Below are 26,119 nucleotides of genomic sequence, written 5' to 3' on the forward strand. Positions count from 1 at the left end.
ATATTTAATCGGTAACTGTTTTACATGAAGAAACATGTGTTAAATCAATTCTGTTCTTGATAATACATACGTCATTGCTTGTAACGTATATATTTCAGAGGGAGATACAGCATGATTGATAAGCCACAATTATTTCATAATAAAGTGTTGTCGTGTCAGTTTTTAATCTTTATTTTTCCCGTAAAATGAAAGAGAAAAGTTTATCTCGTGTTAAGAAAAACTTGTGTAATTAGTGTGAGCAATCTTCAGAATTATTTTATTTATTGTTACATAAATATAGGGTACAGGTTGTATTTTATTTAAGTACCCTGCGACTATAGGTTTTAAAAAAGTATATAGAGGTAATAAATATCTTAGGATAATATACGAGCAGCTTAACACTTATCTTTTGATAGCAATTGATCCGCTCACTGGTTTGTTGAGTGTCAGTCTGTGTTGAAAAGGGCAAGACATTGCATTAAAATGAAGGCTATACTTAGATCCGACAATTCAGAGGTATTTACTAAATCTTTCTAAGCTTGCAAAAGATTTATTAAAATTTCCAGAATTTGTATCTGGTGGTCTAAATTATTAAATCGCTTATACAATTCAAAATACATATTCTTACATAGTGAAACTCTTGAAAATTCTATTAATGTGTTATCTATTTAGAACACTTTTATGAATTATTAAGTCTGTTTTCGTTACCTACATTTTCTGCACTCTTTGAAAAATGTTTATGTACATATTAAAGTTTATACTTTTACATCGATACCAAATCAGTCACGGACAAAATAAAAAAATTGCAACAGCTAATACTTTATTACAATCTGCGCGTAATACGTGACTTTAGACACCGTTACTGAAAATAAGTGGATTAAGGGTAAATTTCGAAATTTATTGCCAATATTACGAATATCATTGTGTTCTTGTTTAACTGCATGCAAGAGTGAGACACAATATTGCTTGCAGTACTGGAAAGTGAATTTCGGAATTTATTTTAAGCATTCGCGTGCATACGATCGCGCATGAGACCAGCTATATTCCCACAGGAGTCGAATAAAAGTTGTAATAGAATGAAAATGTATCTATAGAGATCAGTAAACTATTTCATACACGTATTTCAGCTTTCAACTAAAATTCTGTGGTATAACCTCAACGCGAGTAGTGTCATCTACCACTTAAAGTAGCTACTCGGTTGACTTGGAAAGGACTGTCGGATAAAATGTCTGCCCGACTGAAGATAAATAGATTACGCATTTGCGACCGTTAATAGACATATTCGTAATGAGTGGGACTCATATCTGCTCGTAATAATTCTATACAGTTAATTCGTGTATGTACAACTAGCCTGTGCAGAAATTGGATTCCATTTCCGTATATATTGTGCTGCATGATTCTGATATAGGAAATATATTCTATATATAGCATAAGTGTCCCAACACCTAAGCACGCGTGACGCCATATCCCATAAGATGTTCAGTCTATTCCTTCAGTCGATGATGTCAGGTTATACAATTGACAGATGTCAATAAGTAATTGTTGACACTTGTATGACATAATTCTAACAGTTATTATAATAATTGAGCAGGATTTTACTGAACATTTTAATACTATATTTATTATCAGCACGGAAGAGAAGGTATATCTATAGGTCATGGCTAGATAAGAAGGCTCTGAAATGCAGAAAAATGAATCACGCCACAAGATTGAAGAGAGCGTCACTAAATTATATCGTGAAACCATTTTATTGAGGTCGTGATAACTGATAAATTTTCTCAGCGGGTAAATGTTCTTTTACCGATAAAACGCAAAAATAATATGTAGAACACGTGCTCTCTGCTCACGTCATATTTCCGTTACGCAGTTTTCATGTGATATCAAATATTAGTCAATGAGTTTTTCCACCATGAACACAGATTGAAATGACAAATATCATCCTTCTAAATCTGTAATTAATCTGAAATCAGAGAAATAAGATTTAAATATAAATGATACAAATTGTACGGAACTCATGAGTGCTTCCTCTATGTTTTCTTTTCTTTTTCTTTGTAGTTAATTGCTTTATTTCGACAAAGCTTAGTGACTAATATATTTGGGATATATTCTGTCATAGAACATACGCAAAAATATCGATCGTAAAGAAGTGCTCGTTGTAGAGGGCGTTGTGTACAATATAAAGCCGGTAGATTCTGCCTCTCCGGTAGGGAGTGGTGACCTTCTGCGTCCTCGAACGTCAGTTCGTCACAAACTACAGACCTATTCACAGTGATTTTCTTTGCCTCTCTGTCCATTTGTTCTATTTTACGGTGCAAACAAGGTAAATATTCTACAATATTATTTTTTCACGAGATTTCCTCCTAGCGTAATGCCAAGAACGTTCATCAATGTCAGAAGGCACACTTTAAGACCTGTTTGGATCACATAGGTAATTCTAAGTAATAGAAAAATGGGGACACGTAGATATCCCCAAAATTCAAGATGAACAAACTTCTGAGACCTGGTGGACTTGGCTTAGGTCTAAAATTGTGTAATAATTACGTGAGACCTTGAGAGCGTTCAATAGTATCTAGTTCTAACTTGCACGGCTGAATGATCTGGCATTGAATAGAGGAAGGTGAAATTATTGCATAGGTGTAAAGAAAAAAGCAATTATTCTATATTATAAAATTGACAATGTCATTCTCAGGTTGACAGACTCCATTTTTATCTATGGTACTGTCATAAAAGTTGGTGAGATTTTATAGAGGCTTGCATTCAATATCTCAAATGGTACAGAAGCTGACCGGGTTACCGATTAGGAGTAATTAGGACAAACTTTTGTCTACCGTTCGGATGGACCAATGCTGTCTAATATATAGATAGTTCTCTAGCATCTTTATAGAGTCAGCTATTAGATGAACACGTGGACTCCTCGTATGGAATATACGAGTACACATTGATCAGCATCAAAACTGTACTTCTAAAGTACATCTTATATAAAAGTATCGATTGAAAAACGGTAATGAAATAACAAAGAGCCCACAGCAAACCGGAACCTTGGCATTGCATCTTCTCATATCGTGATTAATTAAAGGAGATACTATACAATCTCATTACGAAATCTTTAATTAGCACCGAATAATCTGTATACAAGAGTTGCTAATTCTTATATATTTTGAAAATGAAGGCTGTATGGAATAGTTATATTTATTTAAATACAATTGGCATAGCGCCGTTGTTTCTTGTAAGAAATACAGGTACTGTTTAATCGAATTATCCAAGACCTTCACTTCAATTCTGTAAAGACTAACTATGATATACATACTTAAGTATATTTCAAATTCGTGTCATGAACTGCACTTCATAGCTTTAGACAGTACGTTGAGACACGTGAATAACCCGTGATAGTGTTGTATGGACGTGTCTCTGATTAGACACTATAGTCTCGTTCATATTGTATTATATACCACGAAATTAGATACTATGGTGCCGATAATGTCGTCATTCGACGAACTATCAGAACTGGTTATGCAATTTAATACCACAATGTTTACCTCGTTCTTGTTGCGTCTACCAGTTAAATGTTTGTACACACCGAGTATTTAATTATAATTACGAGTTACGTTAACCACAAAGTTGAGATATATTAAGATTTTTTAAATGTGTACGTTTACTGGGGATTTTATAGCGATTAAATATATATGGAACTGTTTTGTATTGTTTTCCTGTGGGTTTCAGTTTCTCGAACCATACTAATACGGTTTACGTGCTGATAGTATGTTTAAAAAATAATTTACAGCATGTCTAGGTATTTGGATATAACTAATAATTACTTTCGAGGTTATACTAACTTTTTTTAGACTAAATTAATGGAGTGATCATAAGTCATTTTTCGCAAACGCGTATTTAACGTAAATTGATCTCAAATTGTTTTGGCATTCTGTATTATTCAATGTTAATTAAAAAATATATTGAAATACTTGAAAGTACTTGACGATTTTCAATTTCATGACAGAACGTCATTTTCATAATTTAAAACTTAAGATAATAGTTAACCGTTTTTAAATTGGCGTCTGAAGTGTTAATAAAACTTTAACGCGGATCCACATGATGTGCGATATTAAAACTATATTATTGATTGGCAGCTGCAGATAACCTTGTTCATCTGCTCGACGTGTTTATGATACTTTGCCTTCCCTAGCATATACCTTATATTTTTGAATGATAACAAGAAAAATATTGATGAAGGAAATTCGTCTGAGTAACAAAATCTGATGTGCACTGATTTCTACGATCGTAATTTCTTCTTTAAAACGTTGTTAAGAAGATTTTCATAAGTTTGAGACGATAAGCGAACATAAAAAAAACTGTATCTGTCAAGTGAGATCTGAATAACTTGATATGTTTTATAGATTTAAATGTTAAGCCATTACGTTTTTGTTATATATTTACCCAAAAGTATAGTTTACATAATTCTACGAGACAGTGACGGTAGTTTGAAATACCCGCCAAATTGTTACGCTAATTTCAATAGGCAACATATCTTAAGGGTCGCGAAATGAGCCTGAAGGGAGCGTCGTTCGCGTCGTTATTTGCAGCCTACAAGCGAGTCAGTTATTTTTGCTCTGTAAACTCGAAGATGTCGTCGAAGACGTTTTCTCAGCCGTTCTCAAGGAACTGTGCCAGACTGTGATGCGTTCTCCTGCGGTGGGCACCACAGTCTGCGACGAGGTCCTCTTCCTTTGCCAGAATGCGTTCCTTCGGAACTCATTTTCGCAACTGCTTTATCCGCGCCCCGCGCCCTTCGTCTTTCGTACAAAAAATAGACGGCTCGTGCACGCAAGAACAATCGTACACGAGCATCAGTACCCCAACAATAATTACAATCAATACTATCAATACAAAGGTTTCGAACGCAGACAATCGGCATTAATCCGTGTTTCCCCTTTATTTACGCAGCCCGCCAAAATGGTCTGGAATACTGTCGACGATAAGGTACCTCCTTGATTCACGCTATTTGTTGCTTATTATACTTGTACCCCATTTTCCTTTTTTTTCCAAGTTTTCACCGCCATCACGTTAATATTGAGAATCGACGTTTTACATTTTTTTTCTTACGTAATTCTCATTTCTTCCATCATTTTGCAATTGTGGTTTATCGTTTATTTGATTTCTTAAGTACTCTCACGTCTTTCATCTTTTTACGAAACGCAGCCAAGGCTATTTTTAATGATTTGGGTGCGATAGTACCAAGCTGTCTTAACCGCCATAGTGAGAGGCTATTTTTACTAACGCTCGGCACCCGTGATTTTTGTTTATCTCTAACGGAAAAGTCGAATCAGTTGCGAGGAGACCGGACGATCCGCTATTCAACTTCTTTAATTCGAGCAGGTCAGAATCACGTTAGTGAGAGTTGTGTCAAGAGATGTTGGAATAAAGGCGGATATTATTGTATGACTTTACCACAAATACGAACTGAAATTCACTTTGATTTGAGGTTAGAATAACTTGACGTCGTTCGGTCTCGTCGCTCTTTCTCTTATAGCTGAACTGTAACGAAGCAGTAACATGCATGAAGAACGTGAACATTTTTTTTACTTACTTACATATCATTTTACTGCTGTTTAGATTCGTGCGTGAGGTAGTTTGGTGTGACGTAACGAAAGTTTTGTTGTTGTTGGTGTAATAAGGTATAAAGCACGTAGTAATAATTTGTGAGCGTGTTCCATTGAGTACTGTTTAGGAATTTGATCCATGTATATTTTCACCTGGAAGGACATCAATCGAAATATTTTATTGAGTATTGAGCTTGCTCAGTCGGAGCACAGTACATAATGTATTTTGTTAATATAACTGTCAGTGTGATAAAGATGATATTGTTAAAACCGTTATGGATTGCCGACTCTTGATAACGAAATGAATTTTATACAAGCTGTTATCATCCATCGTTCCTAAAAATTATGAATATTTTGGGTTTAGATATTAAGTACAATCTGCTTCATATACAATGTCTTCATGATTTATTATAAATAATTTTCATCAACGCTCATTCTATATCAATGATCTTTGTAGAATATACAAAACTCATTATTGCAAGTCAGAAAATCGCAGTAACGAGTTGTTAACTTTTTGCTGAGCAATTTTGTGTTCAAGTCCAAGTGATACTGTAAAAAGGTATTCTTGGTTTTGAAAAATATTTTTATACCACTGTACAGTTGCACGTATGCATGATAGTGCATGACATGTATGATACACTGATTGATATGATGCACGTCATTAAATTAGAAATTAGTCAAACATATTGTAAATTAAACGACAGACGTGGATAAAAATTGTCGAAATTATTTTCTTTCGAATTTCACATTGTTACGTATTAGGTCTGTCTGTTCAGTAGTAACGTGAATAATATGATTGTTTATAATTATTAAGAAGTATTAATTAATGTCGCAGATGGCTGGAAAACCAAACATCAGCGCTCTGAATGCGCAGAGCCACTTGGAGCACATGTGTGCACTGGATATTGAGTCTCGTGCATCCTTCGTACGTCTATCTGGCATCATCTGCACCATCGGACCAGTTTCCCGATCCGTTGAGACCCTGGAGAAGATGATCGAGACTGGAATGAATATTGCGAGAATGAACTTCTCTCATGGTTCCCATGAATATCACGCGGAAACGATTGCCAATGTGAGACAAGCCCAGAAGAATCTTTCCGACCGCAGTGGTATCAACGTACCCGTGGCTATTGCTCTCGACACTAAAGGTCCAGAAATCCGCACTGGTCTCCTGGAAGGTGTACGTTAACTTAGTATTATAGTATTTACTCTGTAAATAAATCATTGTTAACTTTTGTATCTCGCACCATTTATATTCTACATTATATACTCATTGAACAGGGCGGTGCTGCTGAAGTAGAATTGGTGAAGAACCAGACCTTCAAACTTTCCACGGACAAGGTTTACGCTGAGAAGGGTAACGCTTCTACCGTCTTTGTGGACTATGAAAACATCTCCAAGGTCCTCAAGGTGGGCAACCGTGTCTTTGTTGATGATGGCCTTATATCTCTGGTCGTCACGGCCGTTGGTAAGTTCAAATTATACATTTTGTCATTGTGACGTATTAAGCTATTATTGATCTGATGCGATTTGATGTACAGCCCCAAATCAGATTACAACCACCGTTGAAAATGGAGGTATGCTAGGATCTCGTAAGGGTGTTAATTTACCTGGAGTTCCTGTCGACTTGCCGGCTGTCTCTGAGAAGGATAAGTCTGACTTGCAGTTTGGTGTCGACCAGGAAGTCGATATGATCTTCGCATCGTTCATCCGCGATGCCAAGGCTCTCACCGAAATTCGCGGTATCCTTGGCGAGAAGGGAAAGAACATCAAAATCATTTCGAAGATTGAGAATCAGCAGGGTATGACCAACCTTGATGAGATCATCGAAGCCTCTGATGGTATCATGGTCGCTCGTGGTGATCTTGGTATTGAGATTCCACCTGAAAAAGTGTTCCTCGCTCAGAAGTGCATGATCAGTAGGTGTAACAAGGTTGGCAAGCCTGTTATCTGTGCCACACAGATGTTGGAGTCTATGGTAAAGAAGCCACGTGCTACTCGTGCTGAAACATCTGATGTGGCTAATGCCATCCTTGATGGCGCAGACTGCGTCATGCTCTCAGGTGTGTACCTTCAGCAAGTATTCGTGGAAAATTAAGAAATAGTGTTTAGAATTTTACAATGTACCTTGTGCAATTTACAGGCGAGACTGCTAAGGGCGACTATCCTCTCGAATGTGTGCACACAATGGCAAACATTTGTAAGGAAGCTGAAGCAGCTATCTGGCAGAACCAGATCTTTACGGATCTTTCTAGTAAGGCGATACCACCAATCGACGCTACTCATGCAGTGGCTATTGCCTCAGTTGAAGCATCTGCCAAGTGTCTTGCTACTGCCATTATTGTCATTACTACTTCCGGCCGCTCGGCCCATCTTATTTCTAAATATAGGCCACGCTGTCCAATTATTGCTGTCACCAGGTTCGCCCAGGTCGCGCGTCAAGCGCATCTGTACCGTGGAATTTTGCCACTGCATTATGGCGGTAATCTTAATTCTGATATGTCTTTATTGTTATTATCTAGTAGATGGATATAATGTATATCTTACTTTTTTTTTTACAGAGGCTGCTCTACCTGATTGGCTGAAGGATGTCGATGTTCGTGTACAGTTTGGTCTGAACTTTGGAAAAAGTCGTGGCTTTTTGAAAACTGGAGACTCTGTGGTTGTTGTAACTGGATGGAAGCAGGGTTCCGGTTTCACGAATACTCTTCGTATTGTGTACGTAGAACCGGAATTTTCCTACGATGAAACCCGTTGTTCTGTTTACAGTGACACCGATTCTTATGACAGTATTTTTTAAATTTTTATATCAATTTGTTGTTTACTATAGCCTGTCACATAGTTTTACATATCACTAATGCAAATTTGTGACTGATCTTTTATATGAATGAATTTGACGTAACAAATAATACATGTTCAATTATTTGACTTTTATACTCTTATAGTTATGTTAACATAAATTTATTTGTTATAGTACGCAGAATAACGATTAGATGTTCTGCTGGGTTTAAATCTTTGTTTTTCAAGTATAGTTATTTTGTCTAATTGCACGAAGTACGTTATACTTTAATCTATTTCTATGCTGAGATTTCTTTTGTTATTGTGACTTCCGTTAAAAAACCTCTACAAATCTATAAAAATTATCTAACCACTTGGTTGTATTCTTATTTTTGATTTTCAGGACCGTCGATTGAAGAATTGCCGGCTGGTCTGGTGTAGCATAAGAACGAAGCTGGGGATAGATTTAAACATGAAGGATCAGCTGTCTGGTGATATTTCAACATGTGTGTAATCGTACATCAACATTATATATTACAACGATATTGCTATTTCATTATGTCACTGGTGACGCTGTTTTCTCCTAGATTAGACCAAGTATTACCTTACTGTTGATACTGAATACACACGAGTGCACTGCACACCTAGGCAGAAACATGCATTGTAAAATACATAAAAGATTTCCAAATAAAATATCGTGAGACAATTTCATGAATTATATGATATTTATGTACTTAAAAAGAATCCCTATCCCGTACAAATATACTCAAAACATCAGCAGATGAAGTCTTACTATAACCATTCTTTGCTTTTCAATCTGTCAGAATTCTATAACATTTGGTTGAAGCTAATTACAAGCATTCGAGAAAATAAATCATTAATGAGAAATAGAGAAATTTTCATTATCCAAGTTTCTCGTACATTTCTTCATCGGTTCATTTATCATTTTTTTCCCTCGAAAGACGTCCACTTGTTTCGCTTGGACACAGAAAATAGTGCCATCTGTTTTCATCTATGTGGACACGACTGACCCTCCAGTTACTTTTCTCAGACGATAAACTGTTTTCTGAATGTTTTTTTAAGCTGTTGAGTAGATGTCAGTGGTCTAGAAAAAAATGATTAATTCTACGGTTCGCGTTGTAATCATTTATCCATTTCGGTAAAAACTGATAATAACCCTCGACTAGGACTTCTAGTTTAACTATACTATATGCTACATCCTGTATTTCCAGTATGCCGCCATTGTCACGTTTATAACCGATTTTCATAAAACAATGAAACGCCTTAAAATTAATATAAATTAGTCGTGTTGACGAATAATTCTCAATCGCATGAAATTGATCGGCGTATAATTAAAACAGCAATTATGTGCTCCTCTGAAAATGTTAGTACCACCAAATCACAATGCCATCGTATGCCATGGGTAAGTACAAATTTTCTTTTTAATACCAAAAATGTAATTGCTTGTAACACGTTGACCAAGCACGGAAGGGGTATTACGCCTACACATATATATACATATATTAATTCATCAATGGAAAAGCAATTACCGAAGCATTATAGCGTATTAGGTGCTGGAAATTATGTGACCGAAAATTAATTGAATTCGTGGAAAGGGCCGGTATAGAATTGAAATCATTTACGATGCTAATATTTTCAAACAGAGAAATAATACGTTTTTCTATTCAATACATAGCCGAAGATTATAAACAAAAAATAGACTCACAAAATGTATACATTATTTATTATTAAACAAGTTAACCCAAACTCTACAATTCTTATTGCACTTTTGATAAATTATTACTCCTACTGTCCTACAAGTCAAAATGTCCAATAGAATCAATTAGCAGTCATGGCACCATTATTATACGTATCTCAAGGTACAACTAAAATCAAGATATATTTGCTATTTCATATTCCAATATAGATAATGAGATTAGGAGATGAATTCCTTCCGGAAAGCCAACTGGGTGCAGCCTATCAAACTACACGAATGGATCACGAAATGCGTCTGAATGTCAATTGCAATCCTCGACCTGGTAGACTCACAGGCTTAATGATAACATTGGGTATAGTATGATAATGGATAACATAAATAATTACCCATAACACGACAAGCAGATAGTCCATTGCGATCCCTTGTATTCCCACTAGGCGACAATAACTCACATCCGAACGGCATTAGGGATATAATTTCGGCAGGTGTCGATATGCTACGAATAAATATGTCTCACAAGGACGAAAAATGGCACGCCATTACAGTGCAATCTATAAAAGAGGCCGAACAGAGCATCGATAAATGCTCAACCGAATCATATCCTGTTGGAATAACAATGGATCTTCGAGGACCGGAAATTCGTACAGGAATTTTTAATGGGGATGAGAATAACATGGTTGACTCATCTTTTTGATTTTGACTACGGCCATTTTGTTTATTGAGCATAGTGACGTTAATAGTTAAAAAATGTATACCCATATAATTGTTCAATTTAATCAGGGTTATGCGGACCTTAAAGAGGGCAACACAGTGAGGCTGATGATCGATAATACTGTGAGACGTGCTGGTGCTGCTTCTTGTTTTTGGGTATCGTGTCCTGAGTTGCCAGGCCTTTCTCAGATAGGCGATAGAATTTTGATAGACCGTGGCACGGTGGAATTGATTGTGATTGGGATCTGTTAGTAAATTGGACATTTGCAAAGATCACTTTTAGGATTTTTTTTGTAATATACTAATTGTTATGTATTTCAGCCGAATGTTATGTGACTTGCAAGATCGTTAAGGGTGGAAGAATATCTAACGAGAAGATCGTGCACCTGATAGACACTTCGATAGATCTACCACAAGTATCTGAACAGGATGACATTGACATTGGTTTGGCATTGGAATATGAATGCGATTTTCTAATAGTTTCTCATGCACGAGATGGTAAAATGATCTGTGCCGTGAAAGACAGAGCTAAACAATTGGGTAACTATATAGTTGTATAATATCAATCGTATAATTGTACAATAATTAATATAAACTGACGTAAATTTGTATTGAGGATTGAAACCGATTTGTGTCCTGGGAAAAATTTCCACTCAACAAGGACTGGACTGTTTTGACGACATCTTAAAAGTCTCTGATGGTATAATGGTAGACAGAACTGGCATAGAGGTTCACATACAAATCGAAAAAGTCTTCGTGGCTCAAAAATCCATAATTGCAAAATGTAACAGAGTAAGGAAAGTTAAGTTTAAAGTGACGTCATGGAAACTACAGGATGCTTCTATTGTGTCAGCTTGGGAAACCAGTGATAGTAGCCTTTGATGTGAAGAATCAGGAGTGTTCTCATGGGAATATGAGTCAGATAGCGAACGCTGTTCTTGAGGGTGCCGACAGCATTCACTTGAGGACAGGTAACCTGGATGTGATGGAAACGATCCAGCTCGTTAAAAAGGTGGACATCGTCTGCAGGGAAGCAGAATCAGCCAGATGGCAAAGGCAGCTATTCGAAGAACTCAGCTATAAGGTTTTCATCTGAACAGACCTGACAGTAATGAAACAGTAGGAAAATAGGTTATGATTTTTTTTCCTTCTACTTAGACACTGATCCCTCTTGATCCCACGCATTCGATCTCAGTCGCAGCTGTGGAGACTTCAATGAAATGCAACGCAGCTGCAATTGTTGTAACCACAACTACCGGACGAACGGCCATGATGCTTTCAATTTACAGACCACGATGTCCCATAATCGCCATTACTCGCTACGGAATAGTTGCTCGTTGGTTACAGATTTATTTTGGCGTTCATCCAGTGCAGTACCAAGGTAAACGTCCATAGCAATCCCTAAGCATGCAAATATCAAGCTTAGCTGTGAGTGAGAAAATTAATAATCAAATTGTACTCGTTAAACAATACAGATTCACCCCTTTCTAATTGGTGCAAAGATATGGACGCAAGGATTCAGTGTGCAATGGACTACCTTCGTAGAGAGCAATTGATAAATGTGGGGGATGCCGTAGTTATCGTCAGCGGTTGGCGTCAGGGTGGTGGTTTTACTAATTGCATACGGCTTGTGTACGCTTCTCCTGGTCGGATTCCAAATCGGGGCGACGACTTTGAGGAGTCCTGGTGAAAATATGATAATTTTACATTTAAATCCTTTGGTGTATTTCTCATTAGTTAATAAAATATTCTAAGCACTTATTCACAGTCTGTAATGTATATACATGCAACTCTCATTATAATTTATAGATAATAATATGTACCTAATTGTAATTAATGGTATTTATCAATGATTGATTAAACTTTGACAATATAGTTTTCTATGCGAAACCTTTGATATTGAGCAAAAGGATGCCTTGCTTTTGTTATGGGATGAGGATATCAGTACATCAGTTATGTGTTGTCTCACGTGGTTTCTTATCAGTCATGATTAGGTCCATACGTTGTGTAAAGTTTATAGAGTCGATAAACTGATTGAAGCGTCACATTCAAGGCACCTATCCAGCTTCATACGGTGTTTTGTTCCGCGATGGGTTATATGACAAACTTATACTCTGCATATAGGTTATGGTCTGCATCTTGAATTAATAAAAAAATTAATTATATCCGAAATACGCCTAAGTCGTCTTATAATAATCCATGACTCTTATCACAGCATCAGAACTTATTTATTGAGACGGTTTAGAAATAAATACAGAAATAATAGAATGCGGATAAATTAATAAAGAATAAAAATTTAATATTTGACTTTTCTAATCAGTAATACGTAGGCGTATAAGATAAATGTGCTTACATACATATAATGAACACTCTCACCTGTGTATATACTATACTATCAGGAGGGACATTTAATGTGGCTATTGTTCATATATAGATATGTTTATTTTGACATTAGCCACATCACCCTTCATCTCGAGTAGACATTACGTCATTAACACGTCCTTGTAATTTTATACCACCGTTATTGGAATTGTCAGAGGATGAAGTGCAGTCTAGATGGGTCCTTCAAATTTCCTCGTTTATTCGTAGTAAAGACCGTCGAGTCTCACTTTTTGGCTGAAAGTTATTTCAAGGTAATCATTTACTAGTACTTAGTATACATATAGTATATGTATAATCGACGGATTCGCCGTATACTTAATAAAAAATAAGTCGTCTTTCGAATGGTTCTATTAGCATGCATATGTTCCAAGGTGTGTATAATTTCCGAGAACTTTGTAGCTTGGCTGGATCGATTTTTGAGTCATGACGAAGTTGAATTACGCCTCCGCACGCTTCCTGAAAGGGAATGAAGGAAGCTGCAGTGATATAAAACAGAAAGGCGGTACAAGTTAATTTAATCGTGGACAGAAAACGGAAAGTAAAGAATTTTTATGGAAAACATGTCATATGAATCATAAATGATAATAAAACTTGGTATACATGTTGCATAGGTAGAAATGACGTCTTATGCAATGTATAATTTGAAGTTAAGTCTGAGGAAATATCAATATGGCGGTTGTAATAGAATTTGAGGTTAGTTTCTTTAGAGTGCTAATAAATTAATAATAAAACCATCCCAGAACATTATGCTAATAATATGGATTAATTTTCATGAACACATGACAGAATATTGAGACATTAATTTTGAGAGAACGTTACTCTGAAATTACTTGCTTGATGACCAGTGCCTCTCAAATTTGAGGTCGGGCTAAACTCTTTGCAACCACATTATTGCCTTTAACTTATTAGTATCCCTTCGAATAATCAATAAATGAACGACTTGGAAAGGTAATTTATCCAAAATCCAAAATAATCTTCGTCGTTTGACGGAAACCGGTATTAACATGGTGTGTTTTGCTTAACAAAAACGAAGTTGATCTTTGCCAAATGAGTAGGCTAGAAGGATAAGTAACTAAGTTCACGGCGTATGTTTCCTGGAGTCATGAGTCCCTTAGGACTGACGAATGACCCATAGAGTTGCGACCCTTGTAATTTTAGACCAATGGAAATACGTTGGAGCAGAATGACATATTATTTTCTGGCACATCTCTTCATTGAGGAGGCAGCCATAAGGGAAGCAAGGAAGGACATATTATTTTGCAAGAAAAATATACCAACAGAATACGCATAATTGCTTTGGTACACAAAGAAAATATCATGGCATTGGAAGCATTGCGTGAAATCTCAGAAAACGTCAATTTGGCATACAAAATATTGAAGTACGTCGATATTCTTTAATTCTTGTATGTACAGTGAATGCAAAATTTCGTATCATTCACAAAGAACCATATGAAAGCAACACCAAAAAATATATCTCAAGTGAAAATGGACGGTAACGGAGAAGTTATCAGATTCTTAAAAAATTCCACTGCAATAGCTACTGAGAAGACGGTTGCAGCACTTCGAATTACTTAACTTCTCACTTTTTTTCATTGTGGCGCATAAAGGTAGTCAATATACCATACAAAAACTGTCTCCCTAATAGTGTCCACTGTTGCCCATACTACAATACCAACCGCCTCCTCATTACCTTTTTACTAACCCCTGTCCATTACTCACCAATACATCAGTCAACCTTCACAAAGATTTAACCATCAAATTCCCAATTTCTTTTGTCCATTACACGTCCTTCACGAGCATTCAGGTAAAAAATATATATAAGTAAAGAAATTTTCAAGAATTGAAATTTTTGCCTTTGATATTTTCAAGAATCATATAATCTACCCCTCGAATATTACTTTCATCAATAGTAACCCTATTACTTTATTTAAATTTTATGTTATACAGAGGCAGTCGTGTTCAAAGAATTAGAAATAAGTCACAGGTCTCGCTAGCCACCTTATTAAATTTAAGAACTCTTATTCTATGGTTGTCCCTTAAGATCCCATATTGAAGATGGCATCAGCTTCTGCAAAAATTCGAAATGACTAGCCGCCTCGTCTCCCAAGATGGATGAAAGTGGACGGAAGGTGGACGAAGGTGGTCGAAGGAATTCGTCGGGGTTGAGACTGACGAAGGAACGCTTGCGCCCCGTGGTCGAGAGCTGAACTTTCAAGCAGCCACCTGTGCGCTTACCCTAATACCTTCAAATACCTTTATACACACCCTCGTACCAATACCATCAACGGCACTCACCCCCTATCAAAGCGGAACACCGACGCGTATATATAAAGCGACGGGCGCCACCGTCACACTTCGTATCATTACCTCCGTAACGCGTACCACTGTTCCCCACGAATTACGAATCTTCCTTGTTTGAGAAGAGCCAACGGTATCGAGTCACTGAGCATAATCGGTAAGTCCTTGTAAAATTGTTTCACAATATAGAAACTTTAACGAGTTAGGTTTTTTATCAGCGTTTAGCTATATGTATATTCAACATGATTTTAATAACGTCGAAAAATGTTTTATGAATTTTTTACCACGTATAAGCTGCTTTTAATGTAATTTTTTTTTATATTAAACATAACCAATAATACCTGGAAATATATCTATGAGAATTTATTATAAATTTGACTTTTCATTATAATTTTTATTTCATTATTCTTCACTGTCTAATGAAATTTATACTGTAAATTTTTCTTTTCGTACCTGCTTCTTAGTACAATAGTACTTTACTTGATTCTACTGATGTTTTAATCAATTTTAAATAACTTCCTTTCCTGTATGCTTTCGGGAAGGTGGATAGCCAGAAGTTAAAAAAAGCCCTCTGCATTCTATCTCAGAAAAATGTCTCTAGTGTGTCGTTCAGATGAATAATTTCTAGTAGTACGCAAGCAAGCTAGCTTGGCATTACGTAGTCCTCTTGGGTTGATGAAAAATTAATAATTTAAAAAATCGTTAGTTTTCATCCATATTTTGAGGTGCGGTGTAAACGTATTATATATAGAATGTCTATGTGCACGGGGTATCACGCTTGAATTCACAAATTATGGGTTGACACAGGTGGTAAGGTCAGGCTACACCCTTCCATTGGTGATATCGGTATTAGTTAGGGGATGATGATAGGATCGTATCCGTATACAGTGATTCGTATTATCGTTTTCTTTTTAATTTCTCACACATCATCCCTCAAGCTTCTTTACCCTTGTGCACTCACGCAAGTCCTCGCCGATTGTAGCTACACGTCTCGTTCGTCCTGCAAGAAAGGAAAAGATAGAGATAAAATCTTTTCAATAGGGTCACAAAGCGTGAAGTAACTTTGAATAGGATAGGAATTTATATACCTATCGTTTGTCGTATTACAGCTCTCGCACCTTCATTTTCCATACAAGTTCACTCTCATAACATTATTACCTACGTTCCGTTCACCAAAGGTGACATTGTATAATAGCAACCCCTCAATGAAGCCTACCATTGTACAATGAAACCATATTCAAACGTCAATTGTATTTTTTAATATTTCATTTTACGATAATGGAGTTTGTACGACATAACGTTTCACAGCCTATGATTTCATTAGCTGTATATGGTAATATGATTGTTTTCTTTGATTATATTTTCTAAGAGATTGCTTGATAATATATGTTACGATGTTAAGAATTACAGTAAAAAAATTTGAAAAATTGAAACGTGAAGCTGTATTATTTTTATGAATTCTCTATTTGAATATGTTTAAATAATTAGTTTGAAATTGATAGTTTGTTGCAGAAATTGCATAATTATGATGACCAGCCGCTACTATGCCGGTACTCTTGTCCTTTTTGTCGTCCTGGGAATCGCGTTGGCTTCTGAAACCTACATGGATTATCCGGGTGAGTAATTAGCGACGTGTAATTAACCCAGGAAATACTTATACTACGACTGGCCATTTTATTTTTAATATAAATCAATCCTTTAGTTTTCTATCGTAAGATGACAATTAACTGGGAACATGCTGAAGGTTGATATGGATAACTGATATCGTATTTAGACTATTGCTTTGTTTGAATATTTTATCCTTTAGTTTTCTCTCGTGAGACGACAATTAACTGGGAACATGCTGAGGGCTGATACGGATGGCTGATACCGTATTTATACTATTGCTTTATTTGTATATATTTTATCACACTGTCAATCATTATTGCTACCCTGTACCAGATGTTTCCATTGTTATCTGTCAATTCTAGGTTATAATCTACTGTATTGTCCTAACGGTAGGGATTTGTTGGCAAATACAATATGTCTAAATGCCTTTAACAATTTATCGGACTGTTTTTTTTAATATAATTTTAATGATTTTATATCGTTGTTGTATATTCACTCTATCTATATGTGTATTCGAATATTATTCTCTTGCGATACAGTGCCGGAAATACATTTGCTGCAATATATATCATATATGTTTTCAAAGCACTGAGAGTATACATTTCGAGATATAATAGTGCTTTCTGTGCGTATTATTATACTGGTCCTAATGCTGATCGCTTATATATAAGTTGCTACTTATCGTAAAGCAGTTTAATATCGCATAAAGCGAAAGCTTTTCAAATGTCCCGCCCCGCTGTGAATGAAATATCCTAACCTCTATTAAGCAAAAGAGCGTATGCGACAATTCATTTCTGAGTATATCAAAGTGTGGTTCTTACAATGCTTTCCAAGGATCTGGTTTAGTGGTCACGAAGAAAAAAATGTGTCAAGATCATCAATCACGTACAGCATCGTCTATGCATGACTATGTGTCAAGTTCTTTAAACACAATGATTTATTGTCGGTGCCAATGGTAGTCTATGCGATATTATTGATAAATTTATCGTTGCCTTGATAGCCAGTGACTACGGAATACAAGTTGATGTTAGTCTTAGCCAGGATTAATCGTATACTAATCTTGCCATAAACATCATAACCTGAAACAATTTTATATGGTATGGTACTCCTGTTATATTTCTTTTACCGAATGCAACATTTAGCGAGGAAGTTTAATGTGCTTTATATCTGAAGACGGAGGAAGTAGCGTGGCAATTATAAGAGTAAAGTGAATTTGTACGACAGATGATGCTGCAGCGAGGTCCGCAGAAAATATTCACGAACTTTATAAAATCTTGTTGCGACATAATGCTCTGGACAACGGCGGGATCGCTGCACTCCCTTTCGAACATCTAATGATTCGTAAATCTCAACGTTCACCTTCACTTCGCTTGCGATTTGGTCGATCCGGTCCTCTTGTCTCGGTAAGTCTGTATACATTTATTTTTTGATTGTGTATACAATTTTTGAAAATCAATATATGCAAGTTTTTTCATTCGAAGAACGGCTAAGAAGGTTTGACGATTGAGGTTAAATATTTGTAAGAACGCGTGTCGAGGAAATGTTGATACATAAAGAGGGGGCTAGCCTTATGGGACTTTATGCCTGACAGCTAGTAGGCACAGTGAGCACGGACGAACATATAAGTTTTGTAAGGAGTTGAAACAACAAACATTTTACATTAGGCACAGAATACACGAAGACTAATTCTCTTTACCAACATCTCCTTGATGTAATTAGAGTCATTAACTAAAGGTTCATTGAAAACTCGGCTAATAAATTTTGATAGGAAGTTATGAAATTATAAACGAATATTTTCTTTGGGTAATTAGTTATTAATTTCTATGGCCTATGTTACGTTTCATTACAGAAAATAGTATCCTTCAAGACAAGTAAATACGTGGACGTGACATTCTCAGAATAATTTTAATTTCGGGGGCTTGTCACATGGCCTGGAAAACGTGGAAAGTGGAAAAAGAGGATTCACCAAGTGAATTAATTATGATAAGACAAAACTCGTTTTAATAAGGCGGATATTACAGAGATTTAATTAAAGACTCTCGATACTTATCTGTTGGATTAAATTAATTTATACGAAAACATCTCCACGTTGCAGGAAGTACTGTTAACTTTTTTTCCCTAATTGCTGGAGCATCTGTTCGATGCCATGCAATTACGAGGTTGGCGTTTAGGACAATTTCTAACTGCGAACTATTCAATAATATTATTTCAATTGAATATTAATGCTGCGATAAATGATAACCGTGTTGTATTTAGGATGAGAAGAGTAACGTATTTATTTGACGGGTTTTCTATTACAAATCTGCCAATGTATATGTTAAGGAGACGCCACTTCGTACCCGATTCAATATTTCAGTTGGGCAATAAGCAGTCTAAAGATACACCGTTCAAGAAAATGATCTGGCGTCATTTGTACCTGAATTTTGTAGGTTTTAATAGGACATTTTTTCAACAAAAATTCATCAAGTGACCTGTATTTTTTTATCATTTGGCAAAATTAAATTCGTTAGGGTACCCTTTTAAAAGTCATTATCAATCACGTCCAATTTGTCGCGCTTTTTATTCATAAGGAAGAAAGACAACCATGCTCGCATCACTGGCAGTAAATTTCTCAACGTACTCAAAGGTCGAAAATTTTTTAGATTGTTCTATCACCATTCGAAAAAAAAAAATGTACGTCTTGAACATTTTTGGCATTTTTCTCATCATGCAAGTATTTTTCCGCGACTCTAAATCAGCCACGTCTTCTTCTCTAATCATGACAATTTTCTGGCTTACGGAAATTGTTCTCAATTTGCCATTATTTCTCCAGGACACCCGTGTTCTTCGAACTTTTATTAGGGAGATCACAAATAACACGTGGCTCGTCGGCAGCTGAGGAAGAAAAGGCGACAAACGTCACGAAATGAGATGCGAATTTTTTCCCTAATTTTCTGGATTTAATAAAGGAATCATTTTGTATATACAGAGGAGAGAAGACGCCGTAATGTTATTGCCTCGTACACAAGTCTCTTTTAACACTGTTGCAAATTGAAGTATTCTGTTAAAATACTTCAGAGGCTCTTTACGTCATTCTATTGTACAGATATATACGTAAACCTTTTACGAAAGGAATACGACGAAACAATTCATGTCAGATTCAAGATGATTACGATACAACATTTTGATCTATATTTATATTGTGATGTACTTTATACTCGTTTCAGGCGGGCGTATTGCGAAGATCTGCACTGGATGCTGCAAATTACGAAGACAACTGAAAGGCCCTTCAAATAATTTTCATAATCGGATGTGGCTTTCTTTCTATAAATTATACGCATAATATTAGTCCAAATGATGTATACGCATTGTTTTTGTGTCAGAGGTATATTTGATGTCCGCGTAGCAGGAAATTTAATTAACAATAACTAGGAATTACATATTGAGGTTATATTGAAGTAAAACAGTAATATACAGTATGACGGAAGGCGTTTGGCCTAAACGGTATCAGGTCATATTAAATAACAGTGAAGAAAAATGAACCAGTGTCTTTTTACGATAGCGTTTATTTAACTGATATATTTTTTATGACAAATTTCTGTTCAGCTCACCGTCTTTTATTGTGTTATTAATAAATGTGCCAAATATTGCCATCCCAGCATTACAAACATTTTGTATCACTCTCCCTGAAGGACACTCGTTAATAATACACTATGTGGATAATACCTAAAGATAATATTCATATGTTCAAACAGAAATTCATTGTGGAAGTGCAGATTTCTTGAGGATTTCGTGAGATATATATAGATACCCTTCCCGTATTCCCGATTGGGCTAATACACACATATATTTTACAATTATATAACATAGCTACTGTACAAGCTGTTAGTAGCAGTTTAATTCAACAAGTTTCGCGGTTAATAATTGTATTTGAAACAAATGCGATTTGTTCAGATGAGCATAAATACGTTCTATATTTCATCTGCTGCAGAAATATGCACATGTGGAAGGTAATTAATGACTTTTTATTGTTGATAGAAATTCGTAAATTGAAAATTTTTGACACTGATTATTTGTTGATTTTGGTATTGCAAATTGAATTTAAAGAAGAGTTAAAGAGTCATTGATAATTTTATATGGAAATATGATTATTACTGAACGCGATGGCAGCTACGATATTTGTTCACTTAAATAAATATTTGGTGAGACTGTCGATAATTATGAGAAAATAAAACAAGTACTGGGCAACTAGTTTTTTCACGTAAAACAATTTGATATTGTAATGTGGGTGCTAATATCGGGAGTTTTCTCATTTGTTTGTATATTGTACAAATATACTGGATTACTGTGTAGGCAATGTGTTGATTAAATAAAGAAATTCATGAATGTGATCATTTTCGTTTTCATATTGTTCTACTTGATTCTTGCAGACTTCACAGTTGAGCATAATTTCTTTATTAAGATTGCAGCCTCCCTCTCATCTTGTCTAAGCTGACCAATATCCTTGAATTCTGGTCGTATCAAGATCTGATTACGAACGCGATCAATCGTTGTGGATAATGGTTGTGATAAGATCATTTCCCAATTCGTGGATCCAGTTAGGAGCTGATATAATTAAAAAAAAAAAATTTCATTAAAATCTTACTATGGACAGTATAATAATTTATACCTGATCAAAAGCTGCATCTTCTATATGAAACATAATTTGTGGAAGTGTTTTTGTAGATTTTGAAAAATTTGCAGAAGCAATGAAATTCGTGCGTATATTGTTATCCGTAAGTTTTAAGGATGCTAATATCCAATCAGAGGCCTGAACGATATAGTCATACAGCACCTGAAAGATATTGATAATTAAAAGTAATTGAAAAATTAATTAAAAACTATTCTAATTATGATGAACCTTTAACGAACGTCTTCCGGTTTCAGTAAATAATAATTCATCAGCAAATGTCTCAACGACACAGGACATATTTCTAAGTCTGGTATCGCACAGACTGGAATCTCTTAACTCGATACTGAAATACGAAATACAATAACAAATTTGAAATCTTATCTTTGAATAAGAAATGTATTAATGGTCCCTTACCTCTCTTTGATTGTATTATGTAATATTTCGATTTGCGAGGTGTGCTTGTTATCCTCATCAATGCTGCACAGTGCTTCGGCTAAAGCTATGGCCGATGCGGATTTATCATGCGGATTAAATGCACCAATTTCACCATTAAATTCAACTGCAGTTTTCGGACTATCCTCTGCATCTTTTTTACTTGATTCGGACACTTTCAATAATACTGAATACAAGGATGAGCACAATATCTGAAGGAGTACTGAACCCCCTAAGGGATGACAGTGAGCAGGAATATTTTCATCGATGGCAAAAGCTGTACGTAAAATCCCCACTGGGATACATACAAATAATTCAGTAAGACATGTCAGAGTGAGAGACATCGTCTGGTAAATACTAGCACCTGTCTATGAAACATTACTGCAATATATAGTCAGTTATAGAGTAATTTAATAGCGAGCATCATTTACCTTGACTGCATCTAATAAAGTTTCTACTATTGGAAGCATTATAGAGTGCAATGGTGTTAATAAAGCATTGAGCCAAGGCGGCCGTGCCTGATTCCATACCTATAAATGAAATGTCAATTAGATAATTAAATTTATATATGAAATCAGAATTGCACTAGTTGTTAATAAGATATTACTTGTTGTCTATCAAGATAAGTATTCCACATTGGATCCTGCCTCAGAGCTGGTATAATAATATGCAATGGATCTGTAGTTGTATTAGCTAATATATATATTAAACTGTACAACCCTAACGATGGTGACATAACAAGGGAATGATTACACGCAGAACCAATACATAAGAAGCCTCCACAACCCTCATTGGAGTCCATTTTATGTCCTGATCGATTTGGTTCAAATTTGACTGTGTATCCTATGCATTGACGTACAAATAATTCAAGTAACATTATAGCTACTGAATTGTCCCTCATAGAAAGTACCTGAAAATATAAGAATATAGCAGTGCATTGATTTTATGTCATGAGCAATCAATGAGATCGTTACTTTCACTAATTGTGGCCAATTGGGTTGTGGCTGTGATTTCAAAACATTCAATTCAAGGGCGACTGCCTGAGTTTCCGGTAAAGACTGTACATCACTTTTCGAGTCGGATGAGTAATTCAGTAAATGAGGAGCGCAGATCACAAGCCATGGAGCTGGACCGAGTCTTTTTTGTAAAATTATTGAATTTTGTAAGCCATCGCGGAACGTCTGTAATGTAAAAGTTATTAGTACGAAAAAGTTAAATATGATTTCTCGCGCATGCGCGCTGGCCGCACCTGGTAGAGCAATATGAGCGGAGTTCCACGAAGCAATAAACAGACTAGTAATTCATCACATTTGGCATGTATATCACGTGCTACTGTAGACAACTTTGTTGGATATAATCCAGCCATTTCATTTCCATCCATACATGCATTTAGAGTTAAATATGCTGTGCAGCATAAAACATTGAAAGCATCAGCCCAGAATTGTTCCGATCTCGCTAAGCTTGGTCGGCCCTGAATAATAATTAAATAAATATGGATAAATTATGAATTTAATATTATCATTAACAATTAAATCATTTACGTGAATAAATCGAGCAGTGATTATTGACAATGACTCATTTAACATGCCAGAAAAAACACGTTGGGCCATTTTCGGCGGTACGGTATTCCACAGGTCAGCTTTGGTACCTGCGAAAAATCACGTTTACTATAGGGAATTGTGAGTAATCGATTAAAATATATTTTCATAATTATTTAGAATTTTGCATACCTTGCATATAAAGCCACCACATTTGTATTACGAAGGAACAGCGTTCTTTTTCAAAAAATGACTTAGCAGCGTGCCAGCTCAACGAATCGGCCTCGTTCAAAATGTATAAGGAAATTAGACGACAATGTAAATCGAGTAATCTTTCTGCAAGTGCCTCTGCCATCTCGTGATACGATTTGTAACATTTATATATTTTTTCGCTATTAGAAGTGAGCAAGTATGTCAGCTACATCCGTATTAGGGTATGGTATTTAAAAAATTCATGATACCTTGACTCTAGGGAAACTTCATCCTTTACTTGCTGATTATAACACCATAAGCAATTTCGAACTAATGCTGCAGCCCCTAAAGTTGCAGTTAATACTGCTAGGTCTGCATGATCTAAAGCTTCTTGGATTAATGTATGCAGATGTTCTAAAAATGTTTTATATAAATTATCAATTGCCAATTTGATGTTGCATCTTTACTGAATTAAAACTTGTACAATTCGGCAAGTGTACACAAAGAGTGCATACACAGTACTTTGGAGTGAAATTAAATGACGTGAAACCATATACCTAATAATTGGTCGGATGTGTCAAGAATTAATGAAATAAATTCCTTAGGTTGAATATTTTTAATAACTCCTTCCGAAACATCTTTAGATGCTTCCTTATCACAGGTGGAACTTAATCCCGAGACACGTTTGAATGCTGATATAAATTCGGCTTCCCACCATGTTACAATTTTAATTGCGGCAAATGATGCATGCCGCGGAAAATCGAGCTTTCCCCCACTCACACGTATGCACAATGGTTCTCGAAGTACAGTTTGCTTTTCCTGACGTACAAATGGATGGATGATTATTTTGATATCGCAATGTGCCGGAGTATATAATACATACCTGATAATATTCCATATCTCGCTGCAATAATATTCTAACGCGATCTACTAAGTTGCCATCTTCCATAATCTCCATGATGACTATAATATGTCAGGAACATATAATGGTTATTTATGATATTATGATTTTTGTAAGCCATAAATTAGATTTATTAAAGTCTAATTATATACATGAGATGAAGTCTTGCAATCATGCTAGTGATCTTACATCTATTTAATTGTTCTCTAAAGGAATATTTTTATAAATTCAGGATCGATCCAGGCTCACATGTTGTTCTCTTCCACTGTAGGAACACTTATCAAATATTGCTTGATTTCGTATGATAGCTGGAATTTCTCTGTTCAGAAGTTCATGTAATGTTTGACCGTCGTGTTTGTAAATCCACTTTCCATCAATGAAATCGTAACGCTTTGGACCAGATTTTGGGGATGAAAGCCAGATCTGTTTGTTGGGAGTCTGTCTGTTAATGACATAGGTACCGTAACCTTCACCAAACTTAACTGTTATTACACCATCCTAAAACATAAACAAGATTTTGCAAATTTAATTTTTGTAATTAACTAGATTGTAGTTAGCTTGACTTACTCCATATGATACGTCTGCATCTTTCAAATGACCTGCTTGTTCAATAAGTTCATCAAAATATTCTGTCAATGATTCCAAAGTCTCATTAGAAATTTGTTCAAATTGTCCAGTGCTCAGATCTCTGTCAATTAAAAATGACGACAAAATTTATATAATTAAATAATTAGTTTGACATTTATGCAACCAAAAATGATAATAAAACCCTAAAAAAGTACTTATATAAAAGTAATGTACTCACATTTGAGGTGAATAAACGGACTGACTATCCGATGAAAAAGCAGCAATACAATTTTGTTTATTTAATGTATTTTCACTTCGTTTATTGAAATATTGCAACGAAAAAGATTCACCATAACCTCTATTACAGTAATCACAAACTGCCGGTATGTTTCGCAACAAAATCCTATGCAAACTATTTATCTTTGAACTGCAGGAGGTTATTCTGCTCCAGCCAATTCTTGTAATTGTTGAGAGCATTATAAATTTTCTCATTCAAGTGTATATCGATCAAACAATTCTACAAATACAACAGACTACGTCAATAGATACAACCTCTATGATCACAGACTGCTTTATGCGGTGCATTATGAGTAACTAAGAAAAAGTTGAGAACCATTACATATAAATATGCATAATACGGTTCCATTAAAGGCTATAGCTTTATCAAACATTCTGAAGACAGTGGAATTCACATAAATGATTTGTCAATCTAGTGGGGCAAGCAGAACAATGGAAGGGGAAACGAAATTAATACGACTGCATCAGTTC

The 26,119-nt window shown here is 35.6% G+C and overlaps 5 protein-coding genes and 1 long non-coding RNA gene across 14 annotated transcripts; 3 read left to right on the plus strand and 3 right to left on the minus strand.

The window, feature by feature from the left end:
• The first annotated feature begins 408 nt into the window (after window positions 1-408).
• Window positions 409-9,072, plus strand: LOC107265411 (pyruvate kinase). Of its 4 annotated transcripts, XM_015734844.2 has the most exons (8): window positions 2,164-2,299; window positions 4,921-4,956; window positions 6,412-6,756; window positions 6,858-7,044; window positions 7,118-7,639; window positions 7,720-8,058; window positions 8,138-8,294; window positions 8,758-9,072. In XM_015734844.2, exons 2-8 carry the CDS (start codon window positions 4,930-4,932, stop codon window positions 8,768-8,770), a joined length of 1,590 nt encoding a protein of 529 aa, XP_015590330.1. In that variant the 5' UTR covers window positions 2,164-2,299; window positions 4,921-4,929; the 3' UTR covers window positions 8,771-9,072. The 4 variants fall into 4 exon arrangements, with proteins under 4 accessions (XP_015590329.2, XP_015590331.1, XP_015590330.1 ...); XM_015734843.2 differs by lacking the exons at window positions 2,164-2,299; window positions 4,921-4,956 and adding an exon at window positions 409-495; XM_015734845.2 differs by lacking the exon at window positions 4,921-4,956 and having other exon boundaries at window positions 2,149-2,299.
• Window positions 9,073-9,475: 403 nt separating this feature from the next.
• Window positions 9,476-12,548, plus strand: LOC107265101 (pyruvate kinase PKM). 2 transcript variants are annotated; one of them, XM_025082203.1, is made up of 10 exons: window positions 9,476-9,513; window positions 9,587-9,777; window positions 10,282-10,423; window positions 10,509-10,747; window positions 10,852-11,029; window positions 11,104-11,322; window positions 11,399-11,574; window positions 11,636-11,866; window positions 11,941-12,163; window positions 12,258-12,548. In XM_025082203.1, exons 2-10 carry the CDS (start codon window positions 9,721-9,723, stop codon window positions 12,470-12,472), a joined length of 1,680 nt encoding a protein of 559 aa, XP_024937971.1. In that variant the 5' UTR covers window positions 9,476-9,513; window positions 9,587-9,720; the 3' UTR covers window positions 12,473-12,548. The 2 variants fall into 2 exon arrangements, with proteins under 2 accessions (XP_024937971.1, XP_015589639.1); XM_015734153.2 differs by lacking the exon at window positions 9,476-9,513 and having other exon boundaries at window positions 9,545-9,777.
• On the minus strand, window positions 12,063-14,197 carry LOC112493945. Its single transcript, XR_003058939.1, has 6 exons — window positions 13,984-14,197; window positions 13,480-13,620; window positions 13,159-13,398; window positions 12,606-12,920; window positions 12,320-12,465; window positions 12,063-12,183 (listed from the first exon to the last, which is right to left on the minus strand). It is a non-coding gene; the product is annotated as an uncharacterized LOC112493945 (long non-coding RNA).
• Window positions 14,198-15,488: 1,291 nt separating this feature from the next.
• LOC107265162 (short neuropeptide F) lies at window positions 15,489-20,717 on the plus strand. 2 transcript variants are annotated; one of them, XM_015734297.2, is made up of 4 exons: window positions 15,489-15,619; window positions 16,965-17,078; window positions 18,295-18,473; window positions 20,277-20,717. In XM_015734297.2, exons 2-4 carry the CDS (start codon window positions 16,988-16,990, stop codon window positions 20,328-20,330), a joined length of 324 nt encoding a protein of 107 aa, XP_015589783.1. In that variant the 5' UTR covers window positions 15,489-15,619; window positions 16,965-16,987; the 3' UTR covers window positions 20,331-20,717. The 2 variants fall into 2 exon arrangements, with proteins under 2 accessions (XP_015589783.1, XP_015589784.1); XM_015734298.2 differs by having other exon boundaries at window positions 15,490-15,619; window positions 16,975-17,078.
• Window positions 20,600-26,071, minus strand: LOC107265150. Of its 4 annotated transcripts, none has more exons than XM_015734274.2 (16): window positions 25,590-26,071; window positions 25,352-25,472; window positions 25,034-25,282; window positions 24,767-24,846; window positions 24,441-24,702; window positions 24,153-24,297; window positions 23,884-24,083; window positions 23,695-23,801; window positions 23,403-23,624; window positions 23,128-23,334; window positions 22,761-23,063; window positions 22,585-22,683; window positions 22,136-22,521; window positions 21,950-22,064; window positions 21,719-21,883; window positions 20,600-21,654 (listed from the first exon to the last, which is right to left on the minus strand). In XM_015734274.2, the coding sequence occupies exons 4-16, from the start codon at window positions 24,839-24,841 to the stop codon at window positions 21,463-21,465; spliced, it is 2,478 nt and encodes an 825-aa protein (XP_015589760.1). In that variant the 5' UTR covers window positions 24,842-24,846; window positions 25,034-25,282; window positions 25,352-25,472; window positions 25,590-26,071; the 3' UTR covers window positions 20,600-21,462. The 4 variants fall into 4 exon arrangements, with proteins under 4 accessions (XP_015589760.1, XP_015589759.1, XP_024938114.1 ...); XM_015734273.2 differs by having other exon boundaries at window positions 24,974-25,282; XM_025082346.1 differs by lacking the exon at window positions 23,128-23,334 and having other exon boundaries at window positions 24,974-25,282.
• LOC107264996 (frataxin homolog, mitochondrial) lies at window positions 25,013-26,022 on the minus strand. The gene is made up of 5 exons (XM_015733870.1): window positions 25,990-26,022; window positions 25,765-25,868; window positions 25,590-25,613; window positions 25,352-25,472; window positions 25,013-25,282 (listed from the first exon to the last, which is right to left on the minus strand). The coding sequence occupies exons 1-5, from the start codon at window positions 26,020-26,022 to the stop codon at window positions 25,013-25,015; spliced, it is 552 nt and encodes a 183-aa protein (XP_015589356.1).
• Window positions 26,072-26,119: the final 48 nt, after the last annotated feature.

This window comes from Cephus cinctus, unplaced genomic scaffold (assembly GCF_000341935.2).
Source record: "Cephus cinctus unplaced genomic scaffold, Ccin1 Ccin1_scaffold0215, whole genome shotgun sequence".
NCBI classification, from domain to species: domain Eukaryota; kingdom Metazoa; phylum Arthropoda; class Insecta; order Hymenoptera; family Cephidae; genus Cephus; species Cephus cinctus.

Excerpts from the sequence above, each read along its gene's own strand:
- LOC107265101 (XM_025082203.1), top strand. The coding sequence starts at position 9,721 with ATGTGCTCCTCTGAAAATGTTAGTACCACCAAATCACAATGCCATCGT. Across the intron at positions 10,748-10,851 it reads ATGGGGATGAGAATAACATG|GGTTATGCGGACCTTAAAGA; the intron begins GTTGACTCATCT and ends CAATTTAATCAG. Across the intron at positions 11,323-11,398 it reads AGACAGAGCTAAACAATTGG|GATTGAAACCGATTTGTGTC; the intron begins GTAACTATATAG and ends ATTTGTATTGAG.
- LOC107265162 (XM_015734297.2), top strand. The coding sequence starts at position 16,988 with ATGATGACCAGCCGCTACTATGCCGGTACTCTTGTCCTTTTTGTCGTC. Across the intron at positions 17,079-18,294 it reads AACCTACATGGATTATCCGG|ATGATGCTGCAGCGAGGTCC; the intron begins GTGAGTAATTAG and ends TTTGTACGACAG. Across the intron at positions 18,474-20,276 it reads GATCCGGTCCTCTTGTCTCG|GCGGGCGTATTGCGAAGATC; the intron begins GTAAGTCTGTAT and ends TACTCGTTTCAG.
- LOC107264996 (XM_015733870.1), bottom strand. The coding sequence starts at position 26,022 with ATGTTTGATAAAGCTATAGCCTTTAATGGAACC. Across the intron at positions 25,869-25,989 it reads CTATAGCCTTTAATGGAACC|AATTGTTTGATCGATATACA; the intron begins GTATTATGCATA and ends TTGTATTTGTAG. Across the intron at positions 25,614-25,764 it reads CTGCAGTTCAAAGATAAATA|TCAGTCCGTTTATTCACCTC; the intron begins GTTTGCATAGGA and ends TTCATCGGATAG.
- LOC107265150 (XM_015734274.2), bottom strand. The coding sequence starts at position 24,841 with ATGGAGATTATGGAAGATGGCAACTTAGTAGATCGCGTTAGAATATTA. Across the intron at positions 24,298-24,440 it reads CACATCCGACCAATTATTAG|AACATCTGCATACATTAATC; the intron begins GTATATGGTTTC and ends AAACATTTTTAG. Across the intron at positions 23,335-23,402 it reads CGCTCATATTGCTCTACCAG|ACGTTCCGCGATGGCTTACA; the intron begins GTGCGGCCAGCG and ends TTTACATTACAG.
- LOC107265411 (XM_015734843.2), top strand. The coding sequence starts at position 463 with ATGAAGGCTATACTTAGATCCGACAATTCAGAG. Across the intron at positions 7,045-7,117 it reads TCTGGTCGTCACGGCCGTTG|CCCCAAATCAGATTACAACC; the intron begins GTAAGTTCAAAT and ends TTTGATGTACAG. Across the intron at positions 8,059-8,137 it reads TTTGCCACTGCATTATGGCG|AGGCTGCTCTACCTGATTGG; the intron begins GTAATCTTAATT and ends TTTTTTTTACAG.